Here is a 19,083-nt window from a genome sequence, read left to right as displayed (position 1 = left end):
AAAATGCAAAGTAAAAAAAAAAATAAATTAAAAAAGCCCTCACGAAAATTCCAAAGTTAACAACAAAAAAATTAACTCTGCAACAAGAACATTTTGTCATCAAGTATTGTAGGAATGTTGGGATTTTTGTTTTGTTTTTAAAAGGCTTTCCTGACCAGCTCCCTGCTACTTTTAAGCCTGTAAAATCTTAAGCATCGTAGTGAGCCCAGAGGCCAGCGCAGAACATCCACGTGAGCACGAAGCATCTTCCTCAAAGTGAGCAGAGCTGAGCCCGTGACACGTCTGCTCCCACGTCTGCAAGGCAGAGGAGGAAGTGAAGGATGGGGATGCCAGGGACACGGGGCTAAGGGAAAATATCCAAATGCATGTGGCAAAACTTACTATGGACTGGAGCTGTGCGGTAATGACCTGCTCTGGGCGGGCAAGCAGTTCCAGTGCTGTGAAGGTAACCGAACATCGACCCATCTCTCACTGCAACTGCCATCAGAATTTGTCCCCCACAACCTCAAGGGCTTTTTAGGAGGTGGAACTAGGGGGTGGAAGGGACAGTGGAAATGGGACCCTGTCCCAGCTGTATGGACCTTTTATTTTTTGGCAAAGTTCTACAGCAGGAGGGATAATAATCAAAGGTAATCCCTGAGCAACAACACAGCAGCATATCCATGTGAATAGAGAGGCTGGTGTAGGAGAGGCTTAGTGACAGCAACCTGCTTAAGAGAGAGACAGCTCTGGCTTAGGCAGGTGAGTGGTGGGACCCGCCCTTCACTCTGCGCCTCCTGAGAGCCAGTATTTTCCTTTGGTTGCCAAAGGTACCTTCCAAACCCTCCTCTCAAGCTGCTACGTAAGCCAGTGGGACGCGAGGCAGTGAAACCTGCTACCACACGCCGAAAACCGGCATCCAGATGAAAGGACACACGAGGAATCCTTCACCGTCAGGGCAGCACAGGATATTCTCTCTACTTGCCTGGACTGGTTCCCAGCGTAATCTCTGGAGCTGCTCCCAGAAAGCTTTTATGTCGTTGGAAGCTGCTGGGCTGGCACCCCCAGGTGGTGATTCTGAGCTCGTCCTGCAGCCCCAACTGCTGCTCTCGTGTCTGTCTCATCAGCAGCTTGCCCATGGATGACCAAAGTGGATCTCCCCCAGCACGCAGGGATTTCGGGGCTCCCCAGGCATGACCCTCTGCTACCGCTGAGGCGCCGGCTCCAAATCCCACCACAGAGGAGCTGAAGCCAATTCAGACACAGATTTTTCAAGGCAATGTCTTCAGATTTCATTCTGCAATAGGAAGGAATCCCTACGAGACCTTTCCCTCACTGAGAAAAATCGAGTGTTACAAAACCCTCCTGCAGTCAGCATTATTTCTTACGTACGTGGGGTTAACCCTACAGACTGATGGAGACAAAGTAAAACTGCCAACGGCCTTTGGCACAGCCCTGCACCGTGCCATGCAGCCTGGAGGCCTTCCATCTAGTAAGCCTGGTGCTCTTCCTAGGTAGCACATCCTTCAGGAATGGCTGTCCCCTCCTGCTTTTAAGTTATGGATAGAAGAATGTGACCAGCAGTATCGGATACACCCACAACATCTGCGAAGTTCCACAGCTACTCACAGCCACAGAGCAAATCTTAACCAACTCCTGAGCAGCGAATGAGGCCAATCATTGAGCCCTCTCTGCTTATCCTGGGAAGGAGTGAATGTACAAACCAAGTACACAAATACCGGTGGGTTTGGATGCTGATAAACCCCCTGGGGATTTCACTGCCACAGGCCAGAGTCGTGGCACGGAGCAGCAAGACCCATGATCCACCACGGACAAAAGGCTCATTCAGAGCTCCAGCATCGCATCTGCCGCCACGTTTAGAAGGAGAGAGGGGGAGTCACAGTCTGAAGTGTTAGAAATACTTAAACTGCATACGAGGGGAATCAAGTGCTGAATGACTCTTGCCCCGTACAACACAACAGCACTGGCAGTACACGGACACGCCGCAGTTACGCAAACACTGGGGAGCAGAAGGCAGCGCCGGGACGTGAAGGAAGGAGCGCAGAGGCGTGCCTGCCAGCCAGATGGCACCCTGAGCAAGGCTCTTGGCAGCTATTTCAGAAGAGACAAAAAGCAGATGTTTCACAAAAGCTCACTTTCCAGGTTTATTAAGTAAAGTTAACTGAATTGTTTGCATTTTGTGGGGATTCCTTTCCATCTAACCCGCTGGGTTAGCAGAGTTGCACAGAATCACGGTTGGACTGTGATAACCCAAATACAACTTTGGCTCATCTCACTGCTGACACATATGGAATGACTTGGGGCTTATTACATGCCATGTCTGCTTGAGGCAGGTACATGTACAGATCAGCACAAGTTGCAAATGATAGTTTACATCCTTTCAAAACAGAGCAGGGCATTCAGCAAATGCACTGCAATGAGAAGACATATGAAAAAGAAATTATACAGACTTGCAAATACATAAGAAGTTCAAGAGATGCAAGAAACCTCAAACACAAGAAATGTCAAGGGGGGAAAAAAACACTTAATTTCAGACACAATGTGTTCAAATGAAAACTCAGCTGTAATTTAAATTCCCTTCAAATTGGGAAACAGACAGTAACGTAATTAAAGAGAAACCAGGTCTCATCCTGGGAAAGATGTGTCCGAAAACACTGACGCACAAACAGGTTCAGAGTTCTAAGCAAAATGTCCCTGGGCATTGGTGTACTTGACTCTTGGAGCCAGAGCAAAGCAATTCATTACACTTGCTGGACTGCTGGGCCTACTGCTGAGTCTTGGTGGTACAACAGCACGTAGGACTCCAGATATCAGAGAGGAGGCAGCACGCAAACTGCTGGTTACTGGGAAAAATGCCACGGGCCAGATCTCCCAGGGATTGACTAGTGTAAGGACACCTAATTCTGGTAGCCTGGCCTCCACTGCACACAACGTTAGTGTAATGTTCTGCAAGGTTCTTCAGTTCTTAGCTCACTCCTTTCTCAGCCTGAGTTGTTTCTGTCTTGTGCATGAGCACAACTGGCCGTGCAAAATGATCCAAAAAACATAAGGGACAGGACCAAAGAAAACTGGCTGAACCTGGGGCTGGCTTTCAGCTCCTATTTCCAAATATCAGTTAAAGGTTGGAAATTTATCTACAAAAGAAATAATATAAATGAAATAAAAAATGGCACCGTCCACAAAATTAAAAAAAAAAAAAGAAAGAAAGAAAAATCTTACAACACAGCCTCATAAAAACGGCTTTGCAACGAGAGCTCAGTCACAAAATGAAGGATTCTAGCTCTTCGTACACCGGAAGAAGAAACAAAGCTAAAAAGTACTAGTCCACATTCTCTTAATAAGTTAAACTGACTTTCCCACCCCCTGTCTACAAAAGGGGTAGAAGCAAAGGGGAAAAGAGGCTACCAAAAAAAAACCAAAAAAAAGGAAAAAAGAAAAAAAAAGGGAAAAAAGAAAGGAGAGAGGAGGAGAGAGCACGCGAGAGAGAGAGAGCAGTCTGTGGTCAGAGGCTCAGAGCAGGGCTGAGTTCCTTTTAAGGGTTTAAAAGATGCAAAACAGTTCCTCAAAAGTTCCCTCTCTTCAACAGTTAGTTCAACGCTGTAGCCATAGAAACTCAAGTATACACTGGAGGAGAGATTCTTTCGGGCAGATCCACCGCCATCCGCAGAGCTGCTGAGCGCGTGTTAATCCTCAATGATTATGGGTTCATCATTCATGGGCTGGCGTAGCTGCACTGCCTGGATGGGCCGGAGGATAATAGGCTTGTAAGGGCGTCTGGCGGCTCGCTTGGCTTCGGAGGAGGAAAGCAGCTTGCGGATTTTCCTGCAGACAGTGAGGAAGAGAGGAACAGATTACAGAGACCAGACGCTAAAGGCACTGTTGGTTTCTTGATTTCTCCCAAGAGAAACCAGGCCTGCACACGTCGAGGCTGCTCCCTAACAGGATGGGATGACACTGTTTATTTCAGCAGTGTCTTTCCCCAGAGAACTTTTGTTTTCTGATTTATAAACCCACCAATGAAGAGGAAACAGCATTCTCTGTTCCAGGATCCTTCCCCTGCAGAGCAGAAGGCATTCTGGTCCAGCCTCAGAGGACCAGGGTCTACTGCTGTAAGTATAACACGTCAAACAGTTCTGACAGCCAGTTTCCATACCACTAATTTATTTTGATGCACGCAGACACATCGGTTGGACATGCTGCAGGCAGCTCTGTGGGAATTTACAAAGCTCAGTTACAAGCAAACCTCTTCTGGCAATGCTGGTTACTTGCCCGCCTGTTAATCCATCTCTCACAGCGTGCCCTGACGTTCCCCAGCCCCAAGCAGGTGCACACAGCTGCCTCTTCAAAAGAAACCCATCGCAGCACAAGCCAGCAACATTTGGTCTCCCATGGAGCTACGCCTCAAGGCTGAGCTGCTGCAGGGGAGCTCCATGACGGCTACTAACCAGTGAACCAACACTGGAGCCTTCCCTCCTCCACTGGGAACACTGACAGGGTGTCTCCCCCTCTTATTTCTCCTGCACTGCACGTGCCCAACCTAGAAACAGGTGATGTTCACATCCTGCATTTGTTAAGAGTTTCACTACATGTTACAAGACTAGCAACAAGTCTTATCAGATGCAGGAAGCTGCTTTCCATATGGAAAGAAAGGAAAAGAGAGAAGGGAGAGAGGACACACTGAAGTTTTAAGATTAACAAAATCAGGTAGAAAGAGACAATACAGAATGATGACCCACTTCTTTTTGTCAATACCAGGCTCAGAGCTAAAGGAAGTATCCTTAAAAGTAAAAAAGGGAAGAAAAAAACAGCAACAATGAAAAATGTGCCATGTAATTAAAATGAGGAATTAATTTCCAGAGGATGTTGTGGTGGTCAAAGGCGTATAGAGATTAGAAAGGAAAGTAATAAATATTCACAAGAGCAGCCCACCAGTACCCCTTATACACAGCCTTCAGCTCAGGAACTGGGGCAAGAAGGAGGGTCTGATAAGGAAGCGCTCACTGCCTTCCCTCACAGGCTCCCACCTTAGCGATTATTTAACTCACCATGAGAAACACAATTACTGTGCTAGAGGAAGGGCAGCCACAAGGCTTTACAGTCCACAGCTCAACCATCTGTCTCCCAAAGAGAATTTGTATGGTTTTGGTTACTCAACATTGTTGGGGCAAAATTCTTCATTTAAAAAAGAAAAGAAGAGGAAAAAAAGAAGAGGAAAAAAAGAAGAGGAAAAAAAGAAGAGGAAAAAAAGAAGAGGAAAAAAAGAAGAGGAAAAAAAGAAGAGGAAAAAAAGAAGAGGAAAAAAAGAAGAGGAAAAAAAGAAGAGGAAAAAAAGAAGAGGAAAAAAAGAAGAGGAAAAAAAGAAGAGGAAAAAAAGAAGAGGAAAAAAAGAAGAGGAAAAAAAGAAGAGGAAAAAAAGAAGAGGAAAAAAAGAAGAGGAAAAAAAGAAGAGGAAAAAAGGAGAGGAAAAAAGGAGAGGGAAAAAAGGAGAGGAAAAAAAGAAGAGGAAAAAAGAAGAGGGAAAAAAAGAAGAGGAAAAAGAAAATATAAGACACATTAATAGAAAAAAAACTGGTCAAAATACTCCCTCCCCCTAAAATTTAGCCTCCCCACCACCAGCACTGACAAAGCAACAACTTCAGCTGAAGATTTTTAATCGCCTCTGGTGAGATTTGGTCACCTCTTCACTTGCTTTCTTTGCCCACAGAGCAGAACAAGTCTGCTAGATATTGCCCACACACAGAGAGACACATCTTTTGTTTGCTCAGTGTCCCCGTTTCTCCAGTGCCTTCTAAAGTTGAAAGAGCACAGAGTGAGGAGAGAAAAGGGTGGAAAAGCGGTGGTGGGGAGAAAAAAAATGAAATCTTGATGTGATGATTTTTCCAAGACTGGTTTAAGCTGAAGTTGATCTCCTTTCAGCCAGCAGAGCTTCTTACAGTACCCGCATGTGCTCAGTTAGACACGCTGCCATCAGAAACACGTCCCATAGCAGTTCTAGATTCTGATCAGGTCACTCGCTGCCTCTGCTTGCATAAATTATAAATGCCAAGCTCCTTACTGTGAGGCTTGAATTCAGAAACTTATTCCTTTCAATCGACCAACTTTTCAAACTGCTCCCTCAAAGCTATCCAGTTTTCTAGCACCGTTCTCAACAGTGCCACACAAAAGAGGGAGAATGGGGGGGGTGTAAAACTGTAGGAAAACCTGCTTTCTGTGACTGAAAACACAGCCTGCCCCTCAGCTGGAGGATGATATGCAGATACTGCTGCTAGATTGATTGCTATGGAGCCAACACAAAGCTCAAATTGTTTCAGAGCTCACAAACAAGCCTTACATTCTTGACACGGGAATGCAGCAGACGGTTCAGGGAAAAGCTAGAGGTGAAATGCCCAAAAGAAAACCCGTGCCACTTACAATGCTACCTCGCTCAGGCTTCTCTGCTTTTCAGCAGGCTGCCAAACATCTCTTTTCAGCACTCATCACTCAGCTAAGCAGCAAGGCTGTCAGACAAAGAAGCTTGATCTTTGTTAGTTTTGGGGTTTTTTTTAATGGAAGAGATAAGGTCTGACTGAGCTGGTGTCTATCACTGCACCACGATTTCTGCATTAGAGATGCGCTGGTTGCTGTGGGACTGATCTCTCCTGCCTCAGTCAGTGGTTCTGTGTGAGCAGACAGTTCTGTGCCCTTAGATTGTGTTGTTCTCATGACCAACATCACACTTGTTCTGCACAGATCAAAGGGGGGACCTCGTAGCAGTACTGAGTCATTACAACCATGGATGTGCAGTACTTCTTGTGGGGTGGGTGATAAAGATGTCAAGAGTTTTGTAGATGCACAAAATAAACCTTGAGCATGTAAGGACTGAATTAGAGATTGTATACTCCACATTCACAATGGTACGTGAATTTGCCAGAGCTGAAGGTCTGTAACAGGATCCCAGTACCTCTTTACTGCTTCCCTCGAGAATTAAACACTTCTCTCACTTTACTTTCAGTTATGTAAGGGATCTCACTGCTTACTTCCACAGCGTCTGGCAGGAACAGAAAAGGAGAAGGGAAAGACAAGGTAAAGACGTCAGCTGGTGTGAAATGCACAGTTGCATTAAACGTGTCCATAGGAACAACTCTGACAAACTGACAAGGAAATTAACTTCCTGTTACTTCTGAGTTCTAACGGGCGGGTTTCCTGCACTGAAATCTGATGATCCATCAGATCAGCCGTTAGTAACTTGACTGTTACCAGTCTCAGTTTGTCTGTTAAGTCCATCCTTGATACTAGGCCCACAGAACAGTGACTCGACACTTGAAGTGCTTTGCAGGCTAAGGAGGAGATTGGGGATGTCAGGACTCTGACTATGCACTTCTTGCTGAACAAATTAATACTCAGAGCAGCAACAAATTTAGTAGTACTAGATGGGACAAAGTACTCAAAACTCCTGGCCTCCTTGGTCACTTGTAAGGGCTCAGCCATGCAGTAATTCCCACGTCCGTGTCTGCTAGGTACTAGAGGGAAAGGTGGGTGCTCCTCTGCCTGTTGGGGCACTGATACTGGAATTGTTGATAACTCCAGGCTTCAGACACAAGCAAAAGCCAGAGAGCACTTCTGCTTGCAGGGAGGGCTGGAAGCAGGGCTGAGGCTTTGCTCTGACCTTTTCGGAGGTTATCCCAGAGAAGAGGCATCGAGCTCTTGGGAAGAAACCACACAAGCATATGTGTCTAACCTTTCTGACCACACCCAGGAACACTCCCTTCCTAGGAATAACAGAATACTGGCAGCATCCACACAAAAGCTTTGCTTTAGGGATCAGGCCAAATAGCTTCTATCGCTCTGTCAGCAGCCTGTAAATAGAGTTCCAAGTGAAACTCAAGCAAGGAAATGTTCTTTTACTATTTTTACCCTGTGGGCAGACTAACAAGAAGGACTAGCAGAAGCAGTACCACCAAGGAGGAAGATGGACACTGCAGGGCTAAATCTTACACCTACTGGCAGCAAATATAAATCACCAAATAAACAAAGCAAATCAGCCCCTGGAAACCCTCTGTGTCACTTGCAGGTTTCAGTACTCAGACACATGAGTAGATGTGCTGAGAGATAATACAAGAGACTTCAGTATTCAACAGGGCATGTAGAGCTCTGTTCCTCAGCACCACCCATGCGCCAGAAGGCCCCTATCCTGTACCCAGACACTGCAGGAGAACCTCCAAAGGCATTTATGGGTCTGAAGCAGGTGAACTCCCCACCTCAGTCTTCTTCCCCTTACTGTCCATCTCTTACAGGAACTGCTCTGGAAGACGAAGAACCTGCTTTCTCTGGAATGCAAGTGCATGATTAGGCACATGAGACACAATTAGGTATATCACAGCTTTTATCCACCTAAACAGGAGCAGTTTGTGGCAACAGATGTGCTGAAGAGATCCTTGTCTGACCACAAAATCAGATGCAGCACCTACAAGGAACATAAACCAAAAGACTGCCCCTTAAATCCTCTGAAAAGACCAAGTTTCCTACCTGGTTTCTTCAGTGGCCATGTAAAAAACATCGTCTGGTGCATCAATCCAGTTCATCCTCCTCCTTTTCACCGGAGGCATGGATCCACCACGAATTAATCGTACTTTTGTTGGGTATGATTTCCCATTGAGCAGCAAGTTTCGGCTTGGTCCCTAACGTGATACATAAAAAAGTACAATTATGGACTGCAACAAACCTGCAGTAGCATGTGATCAGCACTTATAGGAAAAGAGAATTAAAGTTTTCATATCAGTTGTTCAGAGTTTCTGGTAAATATATCCCCTCTTGCCCATGACTGAACACAGCATTCACATAAAAGCAATTGTTCACAAGCAGTAGAAGTTAGGCACCTTCAATATACAATAGGACAGCAGTACTCCAGCGACAGGACAGATAACAAATGGAAGGCATTACCAATACTCTGTTGCTTGTGTCTGAAAGATGACATCAGGTTCAAAAGATTGAGCCTAAGACTTAGATTTCAGCTACTAACATAAATCTAGAGCAACTCTATTGATTTCAGGGAAAGAAACCTAGCTACACAGCAAATCAAATATATAAATCAGAATTTGCAGTTATTCTGGGGTACCAAACTTACCCATATCCTTTTTGTTCTAGGAAAGTTAATATTTAATGATATATTAAACATGTTGTTGAAAACAAATCTACAACTACAAAGCTTAGCAGCTTTCATCATAAAATCCTTTTAGCATTTAATACCACAGATTTCTCATGTAGAATACATTTGTTTTGCAAATCAAATACAGGTATAATCTTCCAGACCCACAGTAGCCCCCTTCCACTCAACTGGAAAAACATAAGCTGTTATTAAGAGAGGTGCAGATGCAAGGGAGCAAAGGATTAAGCTTCTCAAATGCAGCTGTCCTTGGATCATTTGAAGTCCAGTTCTGCTGCCCCTCTTCCTGCTGATTAGCACATTGAGAAACCCCACTGAAATCAGTAACACTGGACAAGTCAGGAAAGATGCAAAATAAGGACCCAGAAAATTTCATGTGAATAAATTAAAGCTGGTCAGAAAACACCTCAGCAGAAATTTAATTCTGGCATTTCCCAGGCCATGCTCCGAGGTCAGACCATCTCCCCAGACGCACCCAGGCTTCCCCTTCTGCCCACAAAATGGGAAACTGAGCACGTACACGAGGGATGTCTGGCCTGGGAGATCCACCTCAAAAAGAAAGGTGGGGACACAAGGTACTCCAGCCCGTTAAGTGTCAGGTTATGGCAAAAGCGCAACAGAATTTTAACGCTTTGACTTAGAAAGGGAAGACTTAATTATGTCAACCAAGAAAGAAACCCCAACAAAATCATGCAACTATCTCATTTTTATCTGAGGAGAAAACAAAAAATGATTGATGACCTTTTGTTTTTTGACCAGCCTTAATCAACTGTGCTAGCAAGATCTGCTTCTTGTAGGAAATTAGGGCTTTAGAGCTAAACAAACAAAATCCCACCTTTTAAAATCCTAAGCTCTTTAAAGCTGCTATATACAAGTGCAATAACGATTTAATTTCTTAGTTGCCCAGCTCCATGTTATACAAGACAATTCTGGCACCACAGCAGACCACTGAAATACTTCAAGAATTGCTTTTATATTTGAGGTTTATTAAGGAAAAGGTTTCCAATAAAAGGCTTTTTCTGTTGGGTTTTTTTCTTACCCCTTCCAGATTTCTCCAAGAAAATCCTTTCATTAGTTTTGCAAAGGATATTTTCTCTACATACACAGGAGAACAACTCCAGATAAAGTTCTTGGAAATACCTAGAAGGGGCACCCCTGTACTTCCAGGTTGCCTTTTTTTCTATTTGCACAGAGCAATTTGTTTCAATTGGTATATCCTGAACCATTTCATTTTCACTTCAGTAGCACACTTTATCAAGCAACCAGAAATCAAGGCAGTTCAGGGGTTTCACCCTAAAACACCTAGAAAGTATCAGGTCATCACAGGTTTCTCCCACTGCACTGAGTTGATTTATTCAGCAGACACAAACAAGTAGCCAGTCTCCTCAGTGACAAGAAATGAAGCTGAATTCCAGGAGGAATACAATTTACCACTTCATGTCAGATGCTCAAGTAACAAACCAAATGAATGCTTCGTTATTACAAGCAGACTAACATGCTCAAGTCATAGCCTACTCTCATCATACTGCACACTATCCGAGTACATTATTGGGTTTAATAATGCTTCTGATCACCAGTCAGTGACCATCAGTCACACCTGCTGCTGACTGACCCATCAGAGTGACTCTACTGACACTAATATGTCGTGGCAGTTCACCTAATGAGGCAAGCTCCACTTTATCAACACCACAGAAGATTATTTTTGGGGGAAAAAAAAAAAATATTTATGCTTCTCTCCCATAAGCCATGTGCGAGGGGGGAAAGTGATGCACAACCTTTGTGCTGGCCCCTTCACACTGAGGTGAATTTCACAAGAAAGCATTTTGCCAGAGATGCATCAATCAGACTGGCTATTTGCTTCTGTCCTTTGATAAAACTCAGCATAATGGATGAAAGGCTAGGAATCATTTTTACTCCAAAAAAAACCCCCAAAAAACAAAAGAAGAACATAAACCCAAGCATTCTCAGCAGACAACTTTCACACTGACTTCCTAAAAAAATAATAAAAAAAATAAACTGTTTTTCCAAACAAGCCTTCCCATCATTTAAACCTTCCTCCTTCAGTGAAACACATTCCACCTAGAAACACATCCCAGAACTTTGCTATAAACAGCTACTCAGTTTCTGTATGAGCAGAAACAAAATGTTCCATTCAAAACAGAATCTCATTTTTATATATAAGATTTGAGGTTTAAATTTTATTTAACCACTTCAATGTTTCATAAGCCCCAAAATAATTAATTTTTTAAAACTTTTCAATTAATTGGGAAGTATGACCAGCTGCAAACAGCAAAGATGGAAGTGAAACACTAGGGTTTAATGGGGTGTTCTATCTAGCGCGGGTTAATAATTCTTCTTTTCCCTGTTTTGGTTAAATGAACATTCTCTTACCATTTGTCTGGTTTGTCCGTGGTTAGGCAGACCTAACAAACAGGAAAGAGAATAGAGCTGGTAAGACCATTGCTTTTCCAAGACAGAAAAAAGTACAAAATCAAAACACACGCAGCTATGATTGCAACTGTGTTGTTTTGCTAAAACAAGAGTTGTCCAACCAAACTAACTTCTCCCCTCCTCGAAAGGTTAACTGAGAAAAGAGCTTCCTTGACAACTCGGTTTGAAGAGCAGAGTCCCCAAGACAAAAACATGTTCCATTTGTCAGTCTTTTCTCCATTTACCTTTCTTCAAACTACCACTAAAAGTACACCTCCTTTTCATATCCGAGGTTCTCCTCAAGTCTTGGGAAAAATCTGGTGTTCTGTTTGAGTTTTGGAGGAATTTACTGACATCAAGAAGGAGAAAGTGGAAAGTATTACACACTGTCAAGACAGCAACAAATAAAATCTTTCCTATTATCCTCGGATCCCCAGGGAATTCTTCAGCTCAGACGTTAGCTGAGCTGTTAGCAAGCAGATTGTACCTGCCGAACCTACCACGAGTAAATACATCCACAGGCGCAGCTCCATCAGTCACAGAGCACAGCGACTCCAGCTATCACACAAAGCCCTTGCCCAGTAACACAGCCAGCACTGAAAGCCCCAAGCACAACGGCCTGTTTTTCCAAGCTTATCTGCTGTATTATCACATACCCTATCGTGCTGCCATAGTGCAGGTACTGACCTGTACTTTACACACGTGAGACCTTGCAGGACACACAAAGGTCTTGGGATGTTAAGAATGATGTGTTGCTATAAGGCAGCAGGGCATGGCACCGAATGGACTGGGAGACCTAATAAACCTTTTTGTTAGCCCCTTTTACTCCCAGAAGACACAATTTCATTAACATCAGTGCACCAAACCATCTTTTTCAGCCCGTTCTGACTGAGAATCAAAACGTCAGTATATCAAATCCAACAGGTACTACAGGACAGGCATCAGGAAATGCTGTCCTTGGCTACAGAAGATATCAGTATGAATTCTGCTTTCTCATTTATAGCAAGCTTCCCAGGTTCCCAGCTTGACTTTTGAGACTTTCCATTGGCTAGCAAGCTAATCCATGATGAAACAGCAAAGCTTTTTAAAGAATCCAGCAAAAATTAACTTTTACAGCTCATGGTCCTTACTCCAACAGATTCCTTGAGATTCTCCTCGGTAAAACCAAACACAATGTACTCACAGCAAGTATGCCAGGGAACACATGGCACAGCAGTGGATTGGGAGGGAAGAAGGCGGAACGGGGGACATTTTCTGAGCATTAAGTGTCATGACACCACATTAAAATCAACAGTTGATATCAAGTGCATTTTCCATTCTGTGTAGAGGTATGCTGTTAACTACTTCAAACATGAAGACACATAGTTCAATTTTTGTGCAATTTTTGTGCCTAAGTACCCACAGAGCTGAAGAAATAGTTGCTGTGAAGATTTCCATCACATCTGTAGAATGGATATACCAGGCACCAAGCAAGGAGACCAGCAACAACTTTTGGATGTTGACAAAGGCAATGTAGGCACCAGAAAATCACTCCTTTTACGTGGGAGCAGCAATCACATCCAAAAGACAGCTGTGAGCAGCTGTTTGAGATGGATGGACAAAGAGCTCCAGGGATGCTGGGAAACAGCACAGCCAGCAGCATGCAACCCAAATCTGTTGGCTTCAGAGCTAAGCTCCAGCACTTGTTTTTCCTTTCTCCTTCCGTGACAGAAAGATAACGTTAATTTTCTCCATTCACAGGAGCTCAGAGAGATGTAAATCAACTGATGCTAGTCCCTGGATTGAATCCACACATTTCATTTTAACCACACTGTGGATAAGCTCTTTTCTTGTACTAAGAACATTCTTGATGCCAGAAAAGACTAGCCTACAGGAGCAGCTGATAGGTGGCTGCTGCGATGACTATTGCTGGATGTACAACAGACAGTAAACAGTGCTATTCCTAAGCACTAGAATTAACCCAGAATATTCCATGGTGAGAAGAGATGTTGAGACTGACACAAATGGAGCGATGGTTGAGCAGAACTGCTACTTGCTCCAAGTCCCAAAGCCCTCCAACAGCAAAGCAGCAGTGGTAACAGCAGGGACACACCTCACCTCCTAAGCTGAAACTCCTAGGATAAAGCTGCCCATGACAACTTTTTGCTCCAGTAAAATGGGACACACAACAAAGTTACAGTCTCAACACCATTTATACTCTTGCTATCCCAGTAATAAGGTATCATTTAGCATATTAATCTTATTTATCTGTGAATTTTCCCCTTTAGTCACACTTTGATAACTGGAGTGTGAAAGAATAAATATAAAACAGACACTAAAAAGACTAGGTTCAGTCTGCAATTAAAAAAAATCACACTAAAAGCATATGCAGCTGAAGTACACTGTGATTAAATGAGCAACTTTTACCCCCCATGGTCACCAAAGAGGTGCAGAGAGACTGCAACATCTGTAACTCATTGCAGAACAGCTGTCAAGTCAACAGGATGCATCTGTACTGGAAACAATGGATTCTCACCCAGAAGTTTTTGGTGGCTTCTGTGTGAGAGAGAAGGTCTGCAAGACAGGCACCTCTAAGAGCTAAACCAATCCTCCATCTCTGGGTGAGGAGTGGCACCAACAGGTACCTGACCATATGAACCACTCCTCCATGAGGTGCTTGCTCCATTTTCACAGATCAAGGTTTGAGAGAGACTTCTCACACACATGCACCCACAAGCAGGTTAAAAAAGTAGGACAGTCTATGAATTTAAATCAGGAGCAAAATCCAACAGGGTTCTGGCAGCTCCTCTACAGGCAAAACACTTATCTTTATTTTCTGGAGGGATGTCTAGAGAAGCCACAGGGTAAAAAATGTGAATATTTCTTTCAATGATATCTAAGGTCCAACTGCTTGAATTTACATAGCTCCACATCAGAAACAACACTAAACTCCACCAAATAAGGAAAAAAAATCCCAACAAACAAAAAAAAGGTGACAAACCCTTCAAAACCACAAAGTGTAAAGGTCTACAATGATGAATCTAAGCAGATTTTACACTCTTTTGCAGCCAAAGAAATTGAAATATACTCTGAAAACTCAAGATTAAGTTTTTTTCCAAAGCAATGAAAAAAACTTCAAAGCCCTAGAAGATCTCCTCCCATTCAATTCTGCCTGCCAAAGTCTCCTCTGTACACTGAAATCAAGTGGAAGTCCCAGAGGATAAAGCGTAGACAAGGTAAACTGAGGGTATATCATCTGCAGATAAGGATAGATTTCCGTTGCCACAAACAATTTGCCCTTGTTATTGAAATGGCAATAAAACAAGTAATCACAGTACAGAGATTACATGTCACCTTCAGAGCATATCTCCACTCCCCACAACTTAGTGCTGAAGATCTCAGAACTGTTCCTCAAGCATAAGTACAATTGCTGAGATTTTGGCTCAAACCCAGTCACAGCAGGTTACTTAATGCCTTAATGATCCTTTCATCCTTGAAGTACCAAAGCTGCACATGGTGTGTGTGTGTGTGTATATATATATATATACACACATACAAATTTTCGCCCCCCAAAAACCACAGGTGGGGAAGGACTATCACAAACAGCAAAAAGTCTGTTACTATTGTTACTTTGCAGCTTTGTTTTCTCTTTTGGGGATGGAGGGAACCATCCCTCAGGCAGCCAACCTGTTTCTTTTCATGTAACAATCTCCCATTATTTGGATCTAATGCTTTCTGGGTTTTTTTTGTTTTGTTTTTTTTAAAGAGAGAATACTCAAACTGTAACTTCCTGCAGGAACTAGGGCACCACCCCAAGAGCGTGCTGTGGGAATAAGGAATAGTTGGCACCCAACAATATAGAGTGGAATGGGGAATCTAGTTTCCCAATGGGAAGCAAACCTGCATATCTGATCCTACTGGCAGCCTGAGAGGAGACACGCATGCTCTTTGCTGATCCAGTCCCATTCCCTTCGAGTGCAGCAAGAGGTCCTCAGCAGCTGAATGGCAGCATTTAAAAATTACTCCCACTGATCAAATTCAGTCTGTTTTTTTGCCAACTCCACACAATACACAACTGCTGTTTCTAGAAGCAGAAGAGCCTAAGCCCTCAGCAGTGTGCCCAGTGCAGACTGGTGTGCAGGGATATTTTCAGGAAGTTACTACAGCAAGCATCACAAAGATGCAGGATAAGTACCTTATAAAGTACCAGCCATGGCCACTTTTCTACTTGGGTAGAAATCTTCCAGTACTTTTCCATGCCTGAACATATCTACCATTGCCTGTGAATTTACAGACCACTTCATAGTTTGGCACAAGAAGCCTGTACATAGCTGCCCCTAGCACAAAGGAAGAAGAGTAGCCCAGCTTCCAGGCACTGGACATAACTTAAGAGTTGTTAAATTTGTATTTCCTAGAACTTACTAACTCCAATGCTCAGCATATCAACCACACACAAAAAAATGGGTCCTTCACCTCATGTTAACATAATTAATCTTTTTTTTTTTTTGCTTTCTTTTTTGTTAAAAAAAACCCCAAACAAACAAAAAACAACAAAACAATCAGGGCATCAAGCAATTAGTCACAGATGGTATTTTGGTCTTAGCTTCTATTTACCAAAGAGAAGTATCATGCAGAACATGCAATATACAGTAACATTCATAAGCATGTCTTCAGTCACAATGAATGCAGAGATTTTAACACACACTTTCACAACCAGCAAGTTTACTATACTAAAATACATTGCTTTTAAAAATCCATACACTCTTCATATGCATTTTCCTTTTCCAAAAGTAACCTTCTTCCTGGATTCCATCCTTCCCAGCACTAACAAAAACACCAACAGTAGCACATTTGTGAGTAAGCTAGAAAAAAAATATAAGAATCCATGCATGAATGAGACTTGATGAACAAGGATTTCACTTCCAAGTTCCTGGTTCACTTGAAGTAGTCTCTGTGTGTTGACATATACACACAGACAGTTTTCACAAGCTTATAAGAAGGCTTTAGTACTCCTTTCCTCTCTTTCTGAAAGTGCCAGGGGTGTGTTACCACTGTGAGTGCACTGAACGTCCACCTTCCAACAATCAAAGGCTATAAACTTTCAGGAATGCAAGTGTAACGAGCAGAACAGAACATAAATTGTAACAAACACCACCTAGACTAAGATTTTCTTAAAATTCTCTTGTACATAAAAACAATGTTAAAATTGCAATTTACTTACCTAAGTAAGTTCCTACCAAGATTAGCAAAAGAAAAGGAAAAAAAAGATTTAAGGTTAAAAAAAGAGGAGAGATTCACATAGTTCAGAATACAGCAGCCCAGCCCCATGCAACAAATACAGAAACACAGACTGGTTTGGTTGTAATGAAACACAGAAGTGATCACAGTTCTCTATTGGACAGATAAACCCAAGACAACATTAAACAAACAGTAACTCTAAATGAGAGATTCCACAAAGAGGAGCTTTAATTTTGTATGAGTAAGTAGTGGCTCGTTACCCACCTCCTTCCACTAGCTCCTGCACATTAACCTCACTGGATTTGGACAGTACTTCCTAAAATGCTTGGTCTAGCAGTTCGCATTCATTTGCTTCACAGATGATGTGTTTGTTCATGCAAAGCTGTACCTTCTGCTAAAAGTACTTCAAGGCCCTTACTAATACTTTCTGGGCAGTAACATCTGACTACAATGAGTCAATAGCCACCTTTAGACAAGTACATTGAGAACGGAGATCCACTGCCTATCCTGGTGTCAATACCATCCACCTGCACTCTTAAAAGAGCATCATGATATATTCTGTCTGGCTGCAACACACTAAGGGGTTAAAAAAAGAGGCAACAAAACCATGCATCTCACTGCTTTAGGATTTGCTGATCCAAGCTATGTAAACTAGAAACCATTGAATTATTCACTGTTCTTAGAATTGGGAGCATTATACATCATACACATATATAAATATGTGTGCATGTGTGTGTGTGTGTATATATATATATATATATATATATGTATCACACATGTAGATTCCAGTTAATTACAAGCTCAGGCTTTGTACTATCAGGGGCATTTGCAATTCTGCCCTTACATTGTTACACATCCATTTCCTCTCATATTAATTACACCTGTTCCCTACCATTGCCTTGGGATATGCACCCTTCTCTCACTCAAATCAACATTTAAATCTCACTCCATGCCATCCCTCATAAATTAAATAGTTTTCACTAGCTGATCCATACAGCATGAGGCCTACCTCCTGATTTAATTTCCAGATCTTTCTCCATGACACCAAAAGAAACTAATCACAGTATCACAGCTAAGCTGAAGGCAAGTGAAAAAAGTTCCACTTAACATCTGAATACAAAATCCTAAATAAAATTCTCAAAAATAATCTGTACTTTTGGCATATAATCTAAAGCAAGGAAGTTGCACAAGCACATGGTTCTTGAGATCTCCAAAAAGCATTTCAAGTGACTTGTCATTCATCCCAGCTGTGCTGCTGCTGGCAAGAAACAGTCATTCCTTTACAAAGCACTGAACATTTTCTCTCTTGACACCAGTCAGCATTGCTGTGGTCCGGATATGAACAGCTAAAGCCAGGACTTTTCCCCAGTACCCCATGCACCACATTATTCATTAAAGGACCAATGCTCCCCGCTGGTTACAGTCATTCCTAGATGGGCCCATTTCCTTTGGCTGGTTATCCACGACTTTGGAAGGACAGCCAGGGTCACTGATAAAGACAGAATTTTAATGCAATTTATGTACACTTTCAAGTCCAAATTTTCTGCAAGGTTTAAGTCAGCCAGAAAAAAACCCGTTTGAGATAAGTCTGGTCACCTCCATAGCTGATGCTAGAGAACTTCCTTATATTCCCACCTCAATAAATGTTTTTGATCAAGAACATTATTTCTACTTTAATGCTCATCTCTTGACAATTAAACTAATGCCATGCTAGGCTGATGAATGCTTCCAGTTCTAGGAGTTCATTCATGTTTCCCCAAAAGGAGGTAAGAAACAATGAACCAGAACATGTTAAATTAGATCAGCATTCCATTCTGGTTTAAAAATCCCCAGTAGCAGAAGCAAGGTATTGCAACAGTTAATTAACCTCACTCAAAAATTTGCAGCTTGTTTCTCGCCAAGGTTTTTCTACTGTACCTTCTGGCTACTGCAGCTCATTATTCCATTCCCAGCTAGACTAAAAAGCCCTCTATTATTACACTTCTGCTGCTCCTGTCAGCAGAGACAAACACCTACAACTTCCACTTTGATAAAAGCCTTTTCCATTATACAGTGTGTTTTCCAGTCCCTTTACCGTTTTCATGGCTCTTCTATAAACCCTCTCCAATTTTCAGCATATGATCCGCTACCATTTTATCAATGCAAGTTTGTTGCTGGGAAAAGCCTTCCCTTTATTTCAGCTACTCATTCATGTTCTCTCCCTTTCTGCCAATTTTAGAGTGCATGTGATGACCCTGAAAAACAAATCTGATTAGATGAGAGCTAACATGGTGTAAAAGAGAGAGGAAAAAAAT

General features: G+C 42.6%; 1 protein-coding gene across 1 annotated transcript in view; it reads right to left on the bottom strand.

Moving 5' to 3' along the window:
- Nucleotides 1-3,683: 3,683 nt before the first annotated feature.
- MTA1 (metastasis associated 1) overlaps nucleotides 3,684-19,083 on the bottom strand; it is a 66,262-nt gene continuing 50,862 nt past the window's right edge. Inside the window, exons 17-20 of the mRNA XM_029083561.1 lie at nucleotides 16,773-16,784; nucleotides 11,534-11,565; nucleotides 8,506-8,657; nucleotides 3,684-3,822 (exon numbers count right to left, since the gene is read on the bottom strand). Coding sequence (XP_028939394.1) covers nucleotides 3,684-3,822; nucleotides 8,506-8,657; nucleotides 11,534-11,565; nucleotides 16,773-16,784 — 335 coding nt within the window. The remainder of the gene's footprint in view (nucleotides 3,823-8,505; nucleotides 8,658-11,533; nucleotides 11,566-16,772; nucleotides 16,785-19,083) is intronic.

This window comes from Antrostomus carolinensis, unplaced genomic scaffold, assembly GCF_000700745.2.
Source record: "Antrostomus carolinensis isolate BGI_N321 unplaced genomic scaffold, ASM70074v2 scaffold18402, whole genome shotgun sequence".
Lineage (NCBI taxonomy): Eukaryota > Metazoa > Chordata > Aves > Caprimulgiformes > Caprimulgidae > Antrostomus > Antrostomus carolinensis.
This window is presented reverse-complemented; position numbering and strand designations above follow the sequence as displayed.